The sequence below is a fragment of the Argentina anserina genome, chromosome 2 (genome assembly GCF_933775445.1).
Source record: "Argentina anserina chromosome 2, drPotAnse1.1, whole genome shotgun sequence".
Taxonomy (NCBI): Eukaryota; Viridiplantae; Streptophyta; class Magnoliopsida; order Rosales; family Rosaceae; genus Argentina; species Argentina anserina.
Window position 1 is genome coordinate 24946144 of NC_065873.1, and position 21638 is coordinate 24967781.

Here is a 21638-nt window from a genome sequence, read left to right on the forward strand (position 1 = left end):
ATAAGAAATGTGATAGGCAATGTGATAACTATTAGGATAGGCAGTGTAATACATCACATTAATGTCGATATTTGGATTGTATGAGTTGATTTAAGAAGTTCAAGATCACATAATAATAAACAAAGGTACGTTATTTCTAGTCATTCTTCTTCTTCTTCTTCTAGTCACAACAGTCACATAAAATGTTGTGACATGAGGTGTGACAGAAAGTGTGACTGTGACAGTGGTTGTGATATGTAGTGAGACAGTAGTTGTGATATGTATATAGTGTGATATGGGTTGTGACAGGGGTTGTGAGTTGTGACAGGTGTTGTGACATGTAATGTGATATTAGTTGTGACAGAGATTGTGACAGGGGTTGTGACAGGGGATGTGACAGGGAGTGTGATAGTGGTTGTGACAGGTAGTGTGATAGAAGTTGTGACAGGGGTTGTGACAGTGGGTGTGACAGGTAGTGTGACAGCGGGTATGATAGGAGATGTGACAACGGGTGTGATAGGTAGTGTGACAACATGTGTGACATGTAGTGTGACAGCGGGTGTGATAGGAGGTGTGACGGCGGTTGTGATATGTAGTGTGACAACAGGTGTGACATCGGGTGTGATAAGAGGTGTGATAGCATGTGTGACAGTGAGTGTGACATATAGTGTGATAAGTATTGTGACAACGGCAGTTAGTGTGATATGCAGTGTGACATCGGATGTGACAGATAGTGTGACAGTTAGTGTAAATAGATAGTGTGATAGGTTCTGTGACAGCATGTGTGATAGCGGTTGTGACAGTAGGTGTGACAGGGGTTGTGATAGGAAGTGTGACATGCCGAGAGGAAATGTGGAAATATGCGAAATTTTGTTAAAATTCAAATGAGATTGGTATAAGTATGCTCAGAATGAAGATAATAGTTAGAATTATGGAACCTTAAGCTTCGGTTTCGCCAGAATTGCTTAGAGCACCGCCATCGATGGCGGCAACCCTTTGCGATGGTTGTTGCACCTTGTACGGTTGGTCAATTCTGAGTGGGTAGTATATCAAATGAAAGAGGGGAGCGAGATATTTCTAACGGTACTAATTTCGTCAAAATCTTTCGCCGGACGAGAAAGTTATGGCCGAAATTAGAAAAAGAAGAAGAAAAAGTGAGAAAGAGCAAAACAGTCCAGAAAATATTTTTAAATTGATTTTTTCTAATTTTATTGACTTTTTTATAATTTCTTCTTAAATGTGATGACATTTTTATAATTAATTCATAAGTAATGATTTTTTTCTAATATATGTTGAGAAATAATACATTTTTATAATTTGTCCTAAATTATAATGTTCCAGGCGATGACTTTGTTGGTTTTTTCTTTTTTCTCTTTTGGAAAATGGCATTATGTACTGATGTCAACCCAAAATTACCATGACATATCCTCATTCCACCACCAACATAGGTAGATAAAGAGTTTGTGGTAGTAGCACAAGATCCATAGTTCAGCGAACTCAAATTTCATTTAGATCAATATATCCGAAACTGTATGGTTTTTTTTTCTACCAAAAACAAGACATTGAACATCAGTCTAGAATTCTATTGCATTGGTAGATGTAATCCTTATCGTACATTTGGATCAGGTTTTTGTTCAAAGGGCTTTTGTATTTGTAATCCAATAAAAGTAAAAATGGATTGAAAATGTTTACAACAAAAGGAGCTTAAAAGGTGCTTAAAATTGTGTTGATTCTAAATATCCTGTATGGCCGAGTTTACCAGTAATCACCACAAGAGCAGCTCCCATTTCTGAAACGATGGAAGCGATTTGCATCTCTCACCACAATTTCTCTTTGAGAAACTTTTGATATGTATTTGATTGCATTATGGCAATCCCCACAAACTCTAAGGTTCTTAATCACCCGAATAATGGCTGATGAAGGAGTGCTTATCAGTGCATAAGCTATTGCTAGTCTTTCACTGTGGTAATATAGAGCTCGTTCTTTTTCCTCCTCTTCAACATCAGCAAGCACAAAATCTGTATCAGGGACATACCCTTCTTCGATGATCCGTTTCATCATGTCCTCCAACTTCTTGTATATCAAATCGGCTTCAGGGTGGGATTTATCATCTACTACAAACAAATGGACTTTGTTCTTTACATCTATCCAGCTGAAACCTGGTTCTTTCTTTACATTCTTCCTCTTCATCATTTGTCGAGCATCGTTCACAGCATCCCACTGGTCGGCAGCAGCATTCATATTGGATAGGAGGACATAAGCTGACGAGTCAGATGGCTCGATAGCCAAGAGCTTTTCTGCTACTCGTTTTCCAGTTTCAGTGTCCCCTTTAACCCTGCAAGCGCCAAGCAGGGCTCTGTACATTGAAGCAGATGGTGTAAAGGGAATGGATGCTATCAGCTTTTCTGCCTCTTGAACTTGCCCTGCGCGGCCAAGGGCATCGACTAGACAAGAGTAATGCTCAATCCCAGGTTCAATCCCGTAATCTCTTTGCATTGAAGAAAAATGCTCGTAAGCTTCAGAAACTAAGCCAGAGTGGCTGCAAGCAGAAAGAACTCCAATGAAAGTAACTCTATCAGGCACAATATTACTAGATTTCATGACTCTGAAAAGATTTAGTGCTTCTTTAGCGTCTCCATGTTGGGCTAAACCCACCAGCATGGCATTCCACAGGACACTGCTTGCGATATCCATCCTTCTGAATAAGCAATATGCATCATCTATGATACCGCACTTGGCATACATGTCAACAAGTGATGTCGCAACAAAAGGGTCTGAGGAATATTCCAACTTTATTGCATCTGCATGTAATTGTTTCCCTTGTTCCAATGCTGTCAGACAAGAGGCAGCTTTAACAAGGGTAGCTAAGGTGTATTCATCGGGTGGAACTCCTGACTGCCTCATCTGATGGTATATAGACACAGATCGCCCTTCATCTCCATTTTCTAAACATCCGCAGATTAGAGTTGTCCATGCAACATCATCCGGTGCAGGAATGTCATTGAAAACTGCATGCGCACTTCCCATGTCTCCACATTTTATGTACAAACCTAGAATACTGCTGTTAACATATAAGTCCTTAGAGTACCCTAATTTTATGACATGAGCATGAATTTGCTTCCCTGGTGCCAATGCTACCAGGAAACTAGCTGCCTTGGCAACAGTTGCCAGAGTAATCTCGTCTACCCTGTTTCCACCATCATGAATCATCCTCATCAGTTGTAGTGCTTTGTGACTTTCATTACTATTTACGTAGCCAGAAATCAATGCATTCCAAGATGCCAGATTGAATTTAACTTTGTTTTCTAAAAGAGCCTCCGCCTCATCCATCTTTCCGCTTCTAGAATAAACATCAACAAGAGCTGTTGAAACAAATTTGTCAGCAGCAATACCGGTTTTTAATGCATGAACATGAACCTGCTTACTGAGATGCAACCTTTCTTGAATAGAGGAGCAGGCCCTCAAAATACTTGCAATTGTGAATTGATCAGGTCTTAGACCATCCCGTAATAAACCTATAAATAGGTTTATTGATTCCTCCCCTGAACCGCTTTGTGCACAACACGATATCATCGAGTTCCATGAAACTAGGTCCACTTCTTTCATGTGACTAAATATTTCCCTCGCAAACTGGACAGAACGAGTCTTTGAATACATGTTGATAAGACTATTTCCCACCAAAAGGACAGAATCAAGACCTGATGTCAGAGCAGCAACATGAATCTGCTTCCCCAGCTCCAAATTATTTGTGCTTGCAATCGCAGATAGAATGATAACTAATGTCACACTGTCATATCCAACTTTTGATTTAATCATATCTCTAAACAACCCTATGGCAGCCCAATTTTCACCAGCTCTGATATACTTGGACAATGCCTTGTTCCACAAAAATATGTCTGAATTAGTAGTAGGATCACACAAACTGGATGAATTAGCTTCCTCATCCACATTCGTCATAAACTCCCCTATCTTTGCCGCATATGCCCGTACCTCCTCCATGTGCCTCTTGCTTTCATCAGACTCAACTTTCTGAATCCCACTAAGCACGCAACACACACTAACACAGTCAGGACCTAACCCACTCCGATGAAACTCAGCGAAAAGTGCAAGTGCATCCCCTTGAAGTCCCATTTCCACATAACCCCTCAGCATTGTGTTCCACAACACAACATCCCTCTCCACCGTCCCATCAAACAACACCCTCGCCTCCTTAACTCGCCTGAGCTTACAATACACACTCACCAACGTACCCGAAACAAAAACATCCCACTCCAACCCAATCTTCACAGCATAGCCATGAACAGCCTCCGAAATCCAAACCCTCCCCGACATCATACACAGCTTCAAAACCGTCCCCAGAGTGTGCCGGCTGGTGTACACAACATCCTCACGAAGCCGCCGGAAGATCCCCAGTCCAGCTTCACCGTTTTCAACCACATTGCGCCGGGACTGCGCGTAGGCGGCCAGAATGGAGTTCCAGGTGACCAGGTCCCGGTCAGGAGTTTTGTCGAACAGGTTGCGTGCATAAGTAAGCGACCGACATTTGGAGTACATGGTGATGAGATTATTGATTAGGAAATTATCTGGGGAGTGGAATTGGCCGGAGGTTAAGATGAGGGCGTGGGCGCGCTTGCCGAGGGGGAGGTCGGAGTTGGCAATGGCGGTGCGGAGGATGGAGAACCATGGAGAGGAGGAAGAGGAGGGAGAGATGGGGTTGGGGAGAGAGGCGAAATTGAGGAGAGGGACAAGGATTTTGGGGGTTTTGATGGGTCGGAGATTGGTCTGAAATTGCATTCTTATTATTATTTCTCGGGTGCATTGTCTGGTTTTCCCTCCAAAATTCAAGGCATGGTTAAAACTGTGAAGAGCTCAGAAATGAGGCCAAACCATGTATTTGCTTCACTTTAGGGTTACTACTCCAATTAATAAGGCATCAATGCGTGCCTAAAATTACGTCAAGGTAACACGGCACGCATAGGATCCCAAGACTCCAGAGCTTTAGTAGACAAAAACATATACATAAACAACAACTCATCTTTCAAGGTTTGTGGATCATTGACAGAGAATGAGATGGGAAAATTGAGTTAATATCCCACAAACGATTGGCTCAGGGAGTAATTGGCAAGGTGAATTCTATCATTGTAATTCAATTCTATCAGTTACATCAGAGAATCAAAAAGGAATTAACAAAGAACTTAAACTTTTAAGATACAAAAAAGATAACGTTCCAAGGTAGGATCACTTCTGCCTACAGGTGAACTTACTGATACACTTCTCCATTTTTTTCTTCTTCCTCTAACTTCCAACTTCTTTTTTCATTTTTCCTTCTTCCTCTAACTTCATCTTTCTCTTCCATTTTTTTTCTTTTTTGACTAATCTTGATTGCTTCCCATATACACAGATACAAGAATGGCTATGATCACTATGACTTCGTGGGCTTCCCCTCTGTCAAAATACTATCTTCCAGCCTCAGTACATCAGAACTCGAAGCAGCCCTGGCTGCGGCTCACTGTAGTTGAGGCCCTCTTCTTCCAGTAGGTAACGCTGTACAGCAATTGGGAGCCTGGCCGGTGTGCGTGAACCCCGGGTGTGGTGGCCTGTTCCAACACATATATAAACCTGAAGACCCGTCTCTGTTGCTCTGGCAGTGTTCCTTAATATGCTCAGCTCATGCTTGAGCCTATGAAGAGCTTCATTTACGTGTAGTCCATGCAGGTCTATCATCCTCTCATGTGCTCTTCCATTTCCTTGCATTTCTGGGTTCCTGACAATGATGTAGAAAAGAAAGAAGGGCAACAATTAAATAAAGATTGCAGCTAAGCTTACAATGGTGAACCCCAATAGTATTTGACACTTGTCAATCATCAATCTCATGATCTGTATGAAAGTAAGTCGTCCCTTCAAGCTAGAAGCTTGTTCCAGGGTTGTCTCAGACAAGGCCCAGAACAGGAAGTAGCTGGAATGCTTAAATAGAAGTCACTATCGGAGTGGTCCAAACATACAAGCTCATCTGTGCCGTTTAAGATGACACAGATTTCTTGAAGTTAAAGAAGACAAAAGAAAACCCAATCAACTTGTCATGAGTCTATTCGAGAGAACAGGAAAGAGTTCAAAAACAGAATAGGACATTTTCAATCCTTCACAGTTGAATGAACATAAGTTAAAAACAAGTGACAGAAAAATGCAAAGTCGCCAGAAAGAGCATTTAGCCATCTCCTTGGGAGAATAATAGGAGCAACGCAAATGAAAAGGAAATTAAATACTTGGGATACCCCTCAATGGCACAGACCAACCACAAATAGTTGAGAACAACAGACCTCTGCCGATAAATAGATTCTTGAGCCTTGCCATGAGCGGCCTTCATATGCATATTGTGCAGCTGCCCTTTAACACTCAGTTCCTTTGCTAGAGCCTTGTTTCCAACAAGGTATGCTTGACGGGCCTGTTTTATATTCAAACAGTCAAGAAAGTTCTGAATTCACAAGCACTATTTGACTCCAATGTACTGATTAAACTGCAGTGGCATAGTCGTATGGGAGTATCATTAAGAAAAATACTCCAAATACCAGTAGTGGCTAAAAAGCTTTGATTTAAAACTAACATCAGGTGCCACTGCAATTTGTTCCTCAATTCTGTAACTTTTCTTTTCTTGTTAACATTTAGCTCGGCCAAACAGATTAGAAGTTAATGTTGTGGTCTCACTGTTGAGTTCGAGATAATTGGAAAGAGCGACTGAGGTTTTAAAGGAAAATATCATTGTAAAGGACTAACCTGCTCAAAGTATGCATTACGCAAGCGTGCATGATCACGAGCTTCCTCCCGCAGATTGGAATACATATTTGCTGTCATCTCAACAATGTTAAAGCAAATATTTGGTCCAGTACTGAATGGACATAAAAAGAAGTAATTTGGTCGGCCAAGGAACATTACCAACAGCATCTCCAGTTTCAAGCCAAACAGGAGCATTCCGAGCTGAACCATGAGTCTGTGACCTATCACTGTAGATAGCTCTTCCATGTCCACTATTGTAAGTACTATTTACAAGATGGGAACCTCTACTTGAGCCAATAGTGGCATCAGCAGAACCATTCCTCTCATACTTCCATCCACCAGAATCCTGAGTGGCCAATTTCCTGACAGCTGAAGCAAAATCTATTGAACCTCTAGATGGAAAGGATGAGCTAGACTTAAACATAAGCATGTTGTCCTTGTCAGAAGATCGATAAGGATTGCCACTTTGATGGAAATCATCATCTCCACCATATTTTGGATGGCCATGCTGACCTTCAGTTGGAGTAAGTGCAGGAAAGTCCATCGAACTAAGATCAGGTGCAGACAAGGTCTTTGGATTCATATTATCATTAAAACCACCATCAACTTGAAGCTACAATTCAAAAGAAACATACATTATCACTATCACATCAATTTGCAGCAATGAAAACAACATATTAGCTAGAAGAACAATTAAAATTTGTTATCTGGAGTCTGGTGACGTTTCAATCAACAGCAAGATGGAAAGTTGGAATTATATAACCAATCAACCAGCATTTCTCATTAAAACATCTTCAAGCTAGAAGAAAGCATTGAAGTTGCCTCAAGATAAATGCATTAACAAAATAAAGTATACCTCCAACTGTGTCAACATCTCAATAGTTAGGTTTAGGTCGCAACCATTGGCGTAGTAAACTTCTGCAAGGCTCTGAATGGAAAACCCAGGGAACTGTGAAGCCAAAAATTCGGAAGGGTTAATTTCGCAATCATCAACAACTGCTGGCTCACCCAATATATCATTCATGAATCCAAGTCTAGAAATGTCATCATAAAGAGCCCCCTCGTGACCATTGCCAACAAGCTGATTACTATTCAGAATCTGCTTATCCCAAGGCTTGGTTGGCACATGCATGAAACTTGGTGAGGAAAGGCCATCCCCATAGGGGGATGTAGCAACTCTTAACTTGTCAGAAAAGCTATTACCATTGATGCGTGCCTCACTTAATAAGTATCCACCGGCTGTAGAAGCAGGAAACGGTGTTGCTTCACCACCATCATGCAAGGACAGTCCCGCCAGAGAGATGTTTCCAATACCTGGTGACTCATCTTCTCCCATGACCTTAAAGTCAGGGGTGATGTCATCGGGGAGCTGGTGGCGCCAAAACTGGTGGGCCTCGTCATCAGAATTATTCGAGGTGGAAGACTCGGTTCGATCTAACACAGCTTTTCCAAAAGCTCCAGATGAAGAAAACGCTGCCGCCGCCTGAGCTGTGCTGGTGCTTCCGGATGAAGGAGATCTGAGCGAAAACGGGACAAACTCTGCTGCATTTGGATTTAAGCTAGTTGCCTTGCTTGCAGCAGCAGTTAACTTTGTGTCGTTCGTTAAGGATCCTTTCCTCGACAAGCTCATTATTTACTGAATTAGATACAACTTTATAAGCTTTGAATTAAAGAAGAAGACGCACGAAACTCTCATTAAGCATCAACCAAACCCTGCAAAACAGTTCCAGTGAGCACTATAAATAGTTCATTAATCGAGAATTTCAAAGCAAACAAACTTGTAACTCAGTGAGTCCATCAAAATCAAAAGTCAGTAGCTATAATTCAACTATCCGAAAACCGATTCATTTCTCATGATTCTGTGCAAAAGAGATAAGACGAACTCCACAGCAAAACAAAGCTTCAAATCCGATTAAATTCTCCGGCTAAAACAAAACTTTACATATCAATTTCCAAACAAACAGAGCTAAGATACGGTTGAGAGAAGAATTAAATACTCAACTTCATTAAAACTAGGTCCAATTTCCACACAGAAATCAGAAACAAAACCAAGCCGAACAATCAAAGAGCAGCACAGAATCCAAATCCGCGTCAAACTCAACAGATCTCATGAAATTCAACGCCAAAGCTCAAACGAAGACGAAACCAAAACCAATCGAAAACTAGAAAAATCAAACAAGGGCAAGTGAGAGATCCGAAGGCGAAATTTACCTTTGCGCACCAAATCAAAGGGATCCATGAGCTGGAATGAGCCGAGCTTAGAGTAACAGAAAGCGAAAGAGAATCAGAAAGATTTGAGCTTTGAAGAAGAAGGTGAGCTGTGTGCGTTGCAGTGTTAGCTGGAGCTTTCAGGGCTCTCTCTCTCTCTCTCTATCTACCTTGTTCTTGTTCTTGTTCTTCTACCTTCTCCTTGCTCTTTGTGTCTGTGTGAGTCTGTTTTTTTTGTTTGAAACCCTCTAAAGGGTAATACCAACACCACCACCACAAGAATTTCGAAAAGACGATTCGGTCCCTTCGCCACTCGATTTGACCCCAACCATCTCTGTCCAAAATGCGTTTTCTTTTTTCTTTTTCTTTTTCTTTTTAATTAGTTTAATATTTATTTGATGGGATGCCTAATTGGGATTGTGATCTTCTCAATCTTTTTCTGTATTTTATTTTCTCTTCTTCTTTTGTTCGGTCTTTTTTTTTTAGCTGGGAATATCCTAGTAAAAGAACATAATTGCAAGTGAAGAAGTTTTAGAGTCATTTCAAGTGAATGAGTTTGGACTTTGGAGATGCACTATGTTCACGGAGTTGATTGGCGTAACATCTCTTGCGTTTTGAGGTTTAGTCCAATGTATTCGATTTTCTTCATGATTCAAGTTGAACTCAATTTAGGTTAAATGTTTGAAACTAATTCCGCTTAAGTATTTGATACGGTCGATCATCTATATATTTGAAGTACAATTAAGGTAGATGGATGTAGATTGCGTATTAACAATGTCACGATAAATGTTAGATCTGAGTATAATTGTACATTTTGGCACGTGATAAATCTATATTTTTATGCGTGTCGTAGTTGTACCGTCGCAATTGACTGTCCTTTTGTTATGAATTTATATTTAAAAAAAAATTCATAACAAAGCAAGAAACAATCTCATCACCATGAACATGCTAATATTAGCTTTATGAAGATTAAGTGCTTGGATCACTTGCACATGTATTGATATAAAAACGAATATGCTTTTGCTTATTGTAATAGTCATGGATAAAGACATTTTTTGTCGTGATTTTATGATAGTAACACATAAACAGTGCAAAACATGAAAAATGACACATGATTAATGCGTATTCACCAGTACAAATTCAATATGGCCGACATGCATGTTGGCATTATAGTCGACTATAGTTACGATAATTTGTAATATTTTTGTCAAAATTGTTCTAAGAATTAACTTTGCATGCGTATTCCAAAAGCAATTCATTAAACGTCTAAGAAGAGTGTGATCTTGGGTATCTATAGATATTACCATGTATAGATAGATACGGATTTATAACAACAGGACATAGTATCGCAGCATTATTCTTCTTCATGATGATGACACCATTCCACAATTTCGCATGAGCATTGTAATAATGCAACTTCGCCCGATTGAATTGCTCAAGTTAAAGAAGCATTCCGCATGTAAATATCCGGACATGTCAAAAAACCTAAATGTCTGGTGGAGATAGAGATACATCATTATCATAGAGTAGCACCTCAAATTAATTGTAGCGGGGCTTAGTGTAGTCAAGTTGATATCGACACATTGGGTGAAGGTTGGATATGGGAGTTAATAGCTATATCAAAATGTCTTTCTCCAAATTGAATCTAAATCTATATTTGGTTTTGGTCCATAACTAGAAGGGAATGATGCTCTATGCCGCAATTCAATGGGGACACTTGCAACTGTCCAACCATATATTGAAGCTGATAGTTGAATAACGCTGTGGAAATTGCAATTTCTAGGTGTTATTATTATCCAGTAGAAAATAGAAACCGTTATAAATCAAATTAAAAGACTATTCATTCTTATGCAGAGTGCATCATTTACTTCTGTGCATGTATTTGAAAACCTTGGTCGGAATAGACGAACAGATCCTGCTGCTAATGTTTTTCTTTCGGAAATTTGATGTAACTACTAGTTGTTTAGTATTATTTTTCTTTCCCGGACGTACATATGTAAACCTGATCTGCACGTATATGAATATTTGTTGTGGAACTTAATTTCTTGCATTAGGTAAGGAATTGCAAAACCATGCCAGGTGTGGTTATAGCCAAATAAAACAACACCATACTACATTAGTAAATCATGTATTTGAATCTTTACACTCAATCAATCTGAATATGAACATTTAACTTTACTCTGAGTGAATGTATGTGGACTGTGGACAGATAAAATTTCAATTGCTTCCAATACAATCGGCGGATGAAAATACAATTAACATGCCTCAAATCGCTTCAGACACAAATTATAAATTTTGTTAGTTGTCATAAAATTAGAAATAATTTATTTAGTTCACTTAATTTCCTCCTGTGGTTATGCTTAATCAACCAAACATATAATACATAGTGTGTAGCTCTTGCCTGAAAATCTAAACCACCTGAATATGCGTATTTAATTAACAGTTTCACCCAACCATAGCCAACAACAACGCTACACTTAACATAGATGGTGCGTTAAATGTTGAATCCCAAGAAACCATAATTTCTATCCTAGTGGTTATCGTAGTTAAATATCTGTTATCCAAACAAAATCGGGTAATACAAAATAACAAAATCGGGTAAGATATTACAGTCCCCTATCCCAAGCAAGAATGATAAACCAGAAAACCGAAACTTAACAGGAGAATAGAGATTTTGGATTCGCCATAAATAAATCGGTGCGCATTATGGAAAGCTACAAATCCGAGAGATAATCTAGCCGCAACGTAAAATTTAACTCCGGAGTTCTTCAAATTTCAAAAACTTGAATCGTTTTTAAGAAGTTCTAAATCTGTAAAGTAAAAAAAAAAAAAACCTCGGTGTAATCTCATGGCATTAGTCTCTCCCATGGAGGAGCCTGCTGCTGTCGCCGATGAGGTTGAGATGGTGATGTGTCACTGCTGCGGGTTGGAGGAGGAATGCACGCCGGGATATATAGCGCGGGAAAAGAAAAAGCACCAGGGGCGTTGGATCTGCGGGCTTTGCGTGACGGCGATCGAGGATGATAGGATGAAGTCGCAGAGGAAGATCACTGCCGATGAGGCCATCAGACGCCAAGCCAAGTTAGTTGAGAACTTTCGGTCGTCGTCCACGCCTCCCAGAAGGAGTGTGGATTCTTCCGCGGCGGAGGAGAAGGGGGAGGACTTGTTGATCTCGAAGGTGATGGAGCTCCTGCGGCGGACGCTGGACTCTCCGAGAAGGGGTTCCGGTAGCGGGGCGTTTGATCGCCATCTTTTGAGGTCGAAGAGCTACTTTTCGACTGTAGGAGGAGAGAAGGATCTGTGCTAATAATGTCATTGATTGGTCAATAACACCCTAAATAGGGCGATATAGTAACAGCGGTAGAACATGGTATGGCCGTCTGGCTGCATGGCTAGGTTAATATAGTAACAGCGGTAGATAGTTTTCAGGGTGTTGTTAATATTGATCGAGAAGTTAATAAATCACTTCTCAAATTCTGATTTCGGGTGACCTAAACCCGGCCGGTCTCTTGTTAATTGTTTCTTCTCAAAGAACAAAAATAGTCTCGTTGTTGTTGGCATATTACATATATGATATGTGCATTGTGACGATTGATAGCGGATCAACCAAAGAAGTTGAAACATTCTTTTTTTGATATAATAAACCGTACGTACAAATTCTTAATTTCTTGGCTTAGAACCGGCTGGGAGGTCATGTCAGAACGCCTCCTCCTATGACTACTTAAAATAATTTGGGATTTAACTCCAATTAGTATTGAAGAGATTCGAACTTGAATGTGGAATCTTACACAAGACTTTTACCGACTCCACCTTATATAGTGGTTAAAGATAAATTTTTATATGCTACCGTAGTACCACGTGACAATGTTTAGTGGTCATTTTTACTTATTAGATTTCGACATGTGGATTTATTACACCAAAATTATAATATAACATATTTTTATTATTTTTGAAATGACATTTATGGGTATTTAAGATTTTGAACTAAGATATCGGGTTCGAATTTAGAGTATTAGAGTATATGACGTAAGGTTTTAGAAAGATAATAAATATAGTATTTGACAAAATAGTTTAAATATGAATTTTCTAATTAAATCTTGCATGTTAAATTATAATTAGAATAATAAATCATTATGCATTAACACTAACACGTTGTCCTACGGCAATACTAAATAAGCTATAACTTTCCTTTCTTTGATATAAAGTGATGAAACAAGTTACGATTCTAAAACTATGAAGGGAGACCACTTTCTTTGCTTTTGCCGTAACTCTCCTCCTTTCAGGATCGAGTAGAGACCAAATATCTCGAGAAGGATGGATCAGTCCCAACTAACCAGCCCCTCAATATAGAGAAAGGGCAAATAACACACAGAATGAATAATGAGCTTCGTTGAGAAAAGTCTCAAGTGAAGTGAGACGGGGAGAACTCCCCTTTCAACTTGCCCTCTCGACTCTCAAGCATTGTCAATCTAATACAATTAAACCACATACAATATGATGTGTGACAAATCACCTTCCAAATCAAATAGCCTGGAAAATTGATGAATGACGCTTAAGGGCATGACTATACGTATACAATAATGTATGCGGCAGTGTGGCACTTTGCCCAAATCATTGGCATTGAGATTGGCAGACATGTGTCCTTTGCATGGGCACTGTACTATAGAGCTGTGCACTTCTGTAGACTCTAGTACATGCTGTTCAACAAGTTACCATCTTTAACCCCCTCCCAATCCCCATTGTACTGCAATTCCCAGTCCGACCCGAACCCGGCCCATTAAAAACCTCCATAAACACGCAACAACCACCAGTCAATATCACCTCCCCATCAAACCAAGTTGTTCCTCATCTCTCAAAATACCCAACCCACCCTTCCAACCCAGCACCATTCGTCCATTCCAGCTTTCCCAGCGAGGACAAATCCGTAAATAGAAAACTCCCGGAGGCGATTTCACGTTGCGTACAACGCCGTCGTACTCATTAGTTTTTGTAAAGTTAGTACAGCGTGTACCACACGGTTCAAACACCAACCAACTTAGAAATCATTTATTTCTCTCTTCACAAGTCTCCTTCGTTCTCTCTCACCGGAATTTCAACCTCCGGCGCCGGCCAAGATGATGCACATGACGTTCTACTGGAGCAGGCAGGTGACGCTCCTGTTCGACTCGTGGAAGACCACCACGTGGCTCGGCTACGCCCTCACGCTCCTCGCCTGCCTCATCGTCCCGGCCTTCTACCAGTACCTCGAGGACCTCCGCGTCCGCGTCCGCCTCGCGTCGTTGCCGTCGACGGCGGAGGATCCGATCCAGATTACGCTCCTGCAGGGAAAGCTCGGCCCGGGAGGGAGATTCTCGGCGGTGAAGCTGGCCGGGGCCGCGATATTCGCCGTGAACTCCGCGATCGGGTACATGCTGATGCTGGCGGTGATGTCATTCAACGGCGGTGTTTTCGTGGCGATCGTGGTGGGGTTGGCGGTTGGGTATTTGTTGTTCAGGAGTGGCGAAGAGGAGGTTTCGGCTGTGGTTGACAATCCCTGCGCTTGTGCTTAAAATCATATTTAGATGTTTGTATGATCGAAAACCAAAGATTTGCTGATTGCAATTTCTCATGTTTTTCACGAATCTGGTTGCTTTGTATTTTGCCTCTTTTTTTGAGGTTTGTAAAAAATTTGTGGAATTATATGCATAATTAGAAAGCAGAGGATCCAACTGTGTTCTTCTTCTTCATTGGGGGATGAGAAACACCAAATTGTGATGGGGACTACTCACATCTTCTAAAAGGCTAAAACCGAAGAAGAAGAAGAAGGAAAGGATGTGCCTGGTTGTTTTTGGAACTGCAAAAGAAAAGGCTGGGACAAAATAGGGTTTTCTGATTAAAGAGGGGCCTCTCTTGTTTCTCTCTACAATTAAATTGTACAGTTTCCTAATGTTACTGGGATCACCATCTAATGCATAAAGCACAAATTTCTACCTTACAATATTCTACTTGAAACGACACAACTCATTACTCATCGATATGGACTACTTCTAAGACAACGCTTCAGATCAAACTCATTAAAGAAAAAAAAATAGAGCACGGATTTGTTAATTACGTTGGCACTTGGCGTAGAGAAATGTGAGCAATGGAATTTGGATTGATGTACATCAGTGAATTCGTTCCTCTTTTGTTTGTCGACTCCATCACCAGCCAAACTTAGTGAGAAAAGGATGAAAGGATTGACATACGAGCAGCAAAAAGGATGCTAGTGCTGATCTTGAATCTTTAGTGATACTAACTCACTCTCTTCATTTTGAACTCTAATAAGCCTTGAACCGCTGGGGAACCATCTCCGAAGCCTGTCTGGCCAGAACCTGATAATAAGATTTCCAAGAAAACCATCCAATTAAGAAGAACGCAAAGTGAACAGGAGACCAGTACAAATCAGATATTGCATAAGGTCCTTGAGAAACTGGACATGGAAAATCAAATATCGAATGCAACTTACAGATCCAATCTTTCTTGTATTGCCCTGCGGACCGAGGAATTCAAGCCGTAGGCTATTGAATTGAACAGGCCCTTAACAAATAGATAAGCATAACTAAATTTAGTATCAATACACGCAAGTTGACAGTACATTACTCAGAAATTTAAAATTAGTGCCCCTTAAAATTTGTGAATTTTACCATAAGTGCAGCTGTCCCAACATCAAGAACTGAGAGCCAAAATATTTTATGATCTGGTTCAATAAAGTCATGAATGCGGTTGATGGTGCCAAAAGCCCATGATCCTATCAGGATGAGCGGATAGTACCCCCACTTGTTCAAAGCCTGTTGAAGGAAGTACAAAACACTGTCATTACTGAAAAGAGATATTCCAACAAAAATACTTTTCATATAGACTCACAACACTTAGTTTGCTCTATATCTACAATGTAATGAGACATTAAACATAGGCTTCTATCAGAAAGGCTACACAGACAGTAGATCTCTTCTATGCCATGGGAACTTCTGCACTGACCCTAGGAAGCCATTTGGAGCACATCATACCTTTGTTTCTGCTCTGGCATCTGATTGGTAAGGGCGGTCGGATATGCTACCTGCCATCTGTAATATTAACAGCAGAAGGAAGAAGATATTAACAAGCGTAAAAGTGAGTAAAAAATTATGTGCATGAAAAAAAAAGTTGACAAGTGGAATACATACACGCCTTGCATTGTTCAGCATGCGTATGACTTGAAAGTACGTGAAACCATTGTAAAGAATTGCACCCCAGAGTGGCATATAAAAGGTTATAAAGTGAAGTGCCTGTAAGAAAGCGTTACCAAAGAAGAAGACAATTAGAATTGTACAGGTGATAAGGCAGCACAATCAGAATCTAACTAAGCCAATTGCTCAATGATGACTTGATCTAAATTTGATAACCAAAAATTGATATTTGGGAGGTATATGTAATTGAAAGGTAAACATGTAAGGTCTCAAAAAGCTAATACACCATTTCCAGCATGTGTGTATACGTTTATGTCAAGATTTACCGAATCTCAGCAACGAGGAGCAGAGCTTGGACATTGACATAAAGTTTAGGATCCACTTATCCCAAAGTGCGGATATCATTTTTTCAGGTAATGCCTAGTGTACTCAGAAGTAGGGTACATTTATACTTCTTTATCATTGACTAACATGCGTAGTCTACAATTATGATTTTCGCCATGTCCAAAACATAACTCGCAGCTTTTGAATATCCTCAACTTCGTTTATATAATACATAATACTGTTAATAGACATATGGCCTAAAGTAATAAAGAAATAAAACATATAACCATGCTTGAGTTGCAGAAGTTCTAATTAAACCAACTGATAGGCCGGAACGTCTTATAGGCCGGAAACCTAAACAAACATTCAGCCGCAGGCAATACTCTCCTAGCCTATGGGTTCATGAAGTTACCTTTCCTGTAAACCCAGACTGCGACCGACACCATGTACCTAGATGGTTATGGTTATTGCCAATAGATCGCACGACTGTCACAACTAGTGAAGTCCCTGTAAAAAGGCAAGTGCACTGCTCATCAGCTCCAGACATCACTTACATCTAATAGCATCAATGCATATCAGAAGAAAGAAAACAGCGTACGAAAATAGAAACTATCAATCATTTATCTGAAACTACACTAGTCTCTCTCTCCCACAATGTAAGCAAAATCAGATATTCCTCTCGGAGCACACTAAAATGGTCATACCCCAAACATACAAATGAAACATTCCCTCCAAATCTTCGACATCAGTTTTGTGCTTAACAACAGTACGGTGAAGAGTAAAAGCGATCGTAGTAGTCCACAGGAAAGACGCAACACAGAAGAAATGAGTGCTGTAGCCATGCGAGTAACAGAAGAATCCTTTGGACGGATCCCTGCACATAACAGAAAGGAGCACTTAAACACAACAATCAGATAAAAAAAATCTATCATCTCATTACAGTGCCTTGGAATCAAAGCATACCCAACCATACTGAAGAAGCTACACATCATGTCCTGCATTCCAAACCATACGATACATCAGAAGATGCTTAATTCTCACCCAAAACAAAAATAGAGTAACTTCTCTCTGCTTAAAATTTATCAAAGTGAAACACGTTAAAGCTAATTTTGATTCTTGAAGAATCATCATTCTCTAAACACCAAATTATATATCTTCCAATTTTTCAAAGTAATTAGACTGCTCAATTTCCGAGAGCTCAAAGTTTCTAAAACTATTATTAGATCTAAGAGCTTAAGCGATTTCAATGATTGGAAATGGAAAGTGAGAGGAGAGAAGAGAGAGAGAGAGAGAGAGAAAGAGGTTTAGGCTTACAGAGAGAGCGAGGAAGAAGACGAGCTTGAAGGAGAACTTGCGGAGCTCTTTGAAGAGGACGTAGCAGAGGACGATGAAGCCGGAGCCGACGAAAGAGAGGCTGGCCGCTCCGGCATTGACAGCAGTCAAAACTCGCCGATCGTACGGCGTCAGGCCTCCGGCGACTTGCCCCGTCGCCGCCATTTGTCCTTGTCTCTCCGAAAGAATAATGATCGAATCGCGCCCAGAGTGGTCTCTTCTCAGTCAATAATTATCCGCCGTCGGCCCAATTACTGTGGGTTGGTTGGTTTTCTCTGCGCTGCTGTTTTTCTCAAGTCATTTCCCGGGTTCGAGTCTTAACGGCGAAGAACCAATTTTGCCACAATTTTACAGCTCATACTAGTAAAAGTAAACACTTTTTTTTATCGGGTGTTAGATGTGTATTTAGCACTTTAGTTGCTCGTTAGTTTCTGATTCTCAATGTTTACCATGAAAATGAGTTCACCATCGAATTTTATTAGTTATACAGTAGCAAACGGTGTCATTTGCTAGATAATATGGTTGAAGTGTAATGTATATTGTTTCTTTCAGACCTTTGTAATACATATTTTCATAAGAATCATATTATCCGATATTATATGACAGACACAACTTAATATGCATACGATGCATGCAGTAGTGGTAATGGACTGTTGTGGCTTAAACAAGGTTTTAAGTTCGAAACCTTATGGATGCAGCACCATGCGTTAAGAGAGTCAACTCATCTACAGAGACCGTCAAATACTCGGAATTGATTATTTGTAAAAGAGTACGACCCCAATATGCCAAATCTTTTTACAAATAATAATAATAATAATATGTATACGTGCACGGCTTGCTAGTTGCTATGTTGTGTTACGGGGAATATGCCAAAACTTTAATTTGGTGTGACTCGTCCCTATAGTCCATGTGAAACACTTATCTCTTGTTGTAAGGAAATCATTAATACTTGACATAGTTGTTAAACAACCAAATTCTTCAATCTTCATTTTCAATCCTTCAACTGAAAGAAGAAACATCTTGCACACGCGAGAGGGTTAGTGCATCCACATATGAATCAAACGACAAGACTTGGTTGTTTTTATATTTCAGTGAACAATAAAAGCCTAATGATGTTAGGGCCTACATGGGAACAAATTTCAAGCCCTGGGTTGGTGGTGATAGAAACGTGAAATTCCAGTCTCTATTAACATTATCAGGTGCTGCCTTACTGATTGAGACACACGTTAGGTTTTTGGTCTGTTCTCTCATTCAAGTGCATCTTAATCAATTTCATTATCGTATATTCATACACTTCATTCTTTTCCACCATTTTATAGTTTGGAAAATATGAATACTTACATATAGGAGTAAGATACTGACTCAAATCACTTCTGTCTTGAGAATATCTTTCATGGTGTATCTGCAATGGTAGTTTTCCTTTTCATCATTGCAGTCCTTCTCTTCATTTGGTGCGACATAAACAAATGGCTGATAAGTTAGAGCTTCATTGAAGTCCTGAAGAGACTCCAAGATCATAACCACATCGGTCATCACTGGCCTGGACTTGGGGTTGTTGCTCAAGCAAGTATAAGCCAATGTAGCTGCCTTGCTAGCCCCTTTGGTGGAATACTGTCCCTCCAGTCTTGGGTCTATGATGCGGTTGAGCTTTCTCGGATCCTTCAACAGAGGCCTTGCCCATTCTACAAGGCACTGTTTGCGGCTCCGGCGAGTTCTATCCACAGACCTTTTACCTGTCAACAGCTCTAGTAGAACTACTCCAAAGCTATACACATCACTCTTGGTTGTTAAGTGACCTGAATTCAAATTACTAAAATGTTAAATTAATTCATGAGAGGTTATATATGTTATGCCTAAGAAGCTAATTAAGCTTGAACTATATTGGCATTGGGTTACCTGTTCTTATGTATTCAGGGGCTGCATACCCTTGAGTCCCTAGTATACGTGTTACAACATGTGTTTCTTCTCCTTCTGGACCATCCTTTGCTAACCCAAAATCAGAAAGTTTTGCTGTATAATCCTAAAAGTTGGAATCGAAGTGTAAATGTTACAGTACTTAGTTTATTACATGCCATGAATATATATAGAGTAATTGAATGAGAGTTCAGAACAGAACTTACAGATTCTACAAGAACATTTGAAGTTTTGAAATCTCTGAATATCACAGGCCTATGATCTTCATGGAGGAAGGCTAGGCCCTTAGCGGCTCCAACTGCGATTTTCATTCTAGTTGACCATGGAAGAGCAGCAGAATATCCTAAAAGTCTCTGATCAGATTAATACTAGAAGAGTTGGCAACTGATTAACAGAAATGTGAAGAAAAATGGAATTAAGAACTCACTTCTGAAGAGTTGATCTTCCAAGCTTCCTCTGACTATGTATTCGTATACTAGAAGCCTATGCTCCTCTTCACAACAATATCCGATCAGCTTAACAATATTGGGATGTCTCAGCTGTCCAAGGAAGACAAGTTCTGCCTATAGAATAAAAGAAACACATAGAATCAATCAAAAGGACTACTTACAGGTTAGAAGATATAAATGATTCTTGTCACGACAACATAATATGAAAATCACTAGTCGGTCGATCATTTGAAAGACATGAGTAATAAGGGAACACACCAGCCACTCACTATGGCCTTGAAAGCCATCCAAGTCTAATAGTTTGACAGCTACCGGCTGAGCCTTCAATGTCCCAGGCCTAAGGTTGTCATCAACAAATCCCTTGTAAACTGGTCCAAAGCCACCTTCACCAAGCAAATTACTCCATGAAAAACCGTTCGTCGCAACTTTAAGCTCCGCGAGTGAGAACACATGAAGGTTTAGGCCGGAAAAAGAATTGGAGAGATCATCTACATAGCTGGGGTCGCTAATTACATCCAACATGGACATCCTTTTCTGCAGAAAAGGGGTTTTCTTATCTTGAACTTGTCTTGTGCAATCTTCATCACTAACCTTGGAACAACACACTGGGATGATACATTTCCATGTGACCTTCTCTGCAGTCATACTGAGAATGAGACAGTTCCAGACTCCCAAAAAATTAACCAACGTCTTATGAGACGACAATGGAAATTATGTAGAAATTCCAAGAAGGCTGAAGATGATGAGAGATCTCATCATTCATTTTCTCACCAACCGTACATATATATGCATATTCTCTGCAGTTCTGTAAAACCTTACTCCATTATTCAAATACAATTTGTACAGCGAATGACGTGCCTAATTCTTGACTTTTCTTGGCTATACAAACTACATGAGGCACCAAACACGTTATGCATGAATTTGTAAAACACTCTAATTAGCTAAAAATACACAAGTACATAACTATTGAGGCAATCCACTAAGAAAAATAAAGGGTTATATAATGATATACAGGATCTATGGATCTACTTGTTTATTGGCCTAATGTCTCATTTTTGGGGTAGGTAAGTTAGGCTATGCAGTATGCTGTATAATATTTTGAATAATAAAGGTGTTAAGAGGTCGAAATCAGATTTCAGCATGCCGCCAACTGGAAGATAACATACCACTCGCCATGTATAGGTTTCTCAAGGCTGTTTCGTCAATGCATGGCAACAAGGAAAGCTGAGTGTGTAAACTTGAGCTTGTCTTTTGGCGAAACTGGAAAGCTAAAAAATGACCATAATTTACAAAGCAACAGAATCAGGAATTGAAATATATGCACGATTTCTGTTTTAAGGTTTTACCTTAATTTGCCGCCTCCGAATCGATTACACAAGCACAGCGCACACCAGTGAGATCAACTAGTTTGATGCACTCTGCCGATGTTCTTCGGGGATTTCATCGAAACGCCTTGCCGGCAGTTTGCATAGTTTGA

The 21638-nt window shown here is 40.0% G+C and overlaps 5 protein-coding genes across 5 annotated transcripts; 2 read left to right on the forward strand and 3 right to left on the reverse strand.

Moving 5' to 3' along the window:
* Positions 1–1719: 1719 nt before the first annotated feature.
* LOC126784239 (pentatricopeptide repeat-containing protein At4g33170-like) lies at positions 1720–9186 on the reverse strand. The gene is given in 8 exon segments (XM_050509719.1): positions 1720–4725; positions 4727–4811; positions 5456–5743; positions 6297–6421; positions 6751–6821; positions 6910–7363; positions 7607–8463; positions 8962–9186. Coding segments are annotated over 7 exon segments (4788 nt in total). The 5' UTR covers positions 8381–8463; positions 8962–9186; the 3' UTR covers positions 1720–1734.
* Positions 9187–11806: 2620 nt separating this feature from the next.
* On the forward strand, positions 11807–12265 carry LOC126784240 (uncharacterized). Its single transcript, XM_050509720.1, has one exon. It carries the CDS (start codon positions 11807–11809, stop codon positions 12263–12265), a length of 459 nt encoding a protein of 152 aa, XP_050365677.1.
* A 1719-nt stretch (positions 12266–13984) lies between these two features.
* On the forward strand, positions 13985–14656 carry LOC126785283 (copper transporter 5.1). The gene has a single exon (XM_050510920.1). It carries the CDS (start codon positions 14073–14075, stop codon positions 14505–14507), a length of 435 nt encoding a protein of 144 aa, XP_050366877.1. The 5' UTR covers positions 13985–14072; the 3' UTR covers positions 14508–14656.
* A 144-nt stretch (positions 14657–14800) lies between these two features.
* LOC126785282 (G-protein coupled receptor 1) lies at positions 14801–18119 on the reverse strand. Its single transcript, XM_050510919.1, has 9 exons — positions 17781–18119; positions 17430–17461; positions 17171–17340; positions 16879–16973; positions 16140–16241; positions 15984–16040; positions 15621–15764; positions 15443–15513; positions 14801–15308 (listed from the first exon to the last, which is right to left on the reverse strand). The coding sequence occupies exons 1-9, from the start codon at positions 17961–17963 to the stop codon at positions 15200–15202; spliced, it is 963 nt and encodes a 320-aa protein (XP_050366876.1). The 5' UTR covers positions 17964–18119; the 3' UTR covers positions 14801–15199.
* Positions 18120–19021: 902 nt separating this feature from the next.
* Positions 19022–21007, reverse strand: LOC126785281 (serine/threonine-protein kinase RIPK). Its single transcript, XM_050510918.1, has 5 exons — positions 20420–21007; positions 20140–20275; positions 19919–20055; positions 19695–19818; positions 19022–19594 (listed from the first exon to the last, which is right to left on the reverse strand). The coding sequence occupies exons 1-5, from the start codon at positions 20804–20806 to the stop codon at positions 19161–19163; spliced, it is 1218 nt and encodes a 405-aa protein (XP_050366875.1). The 5' UTR covers positions 20807–21007; the 3' UTR covers positions 19022–19160.
* Between the last annotated feature and the right edge of the window lie 631 nt (positions 21008–21638).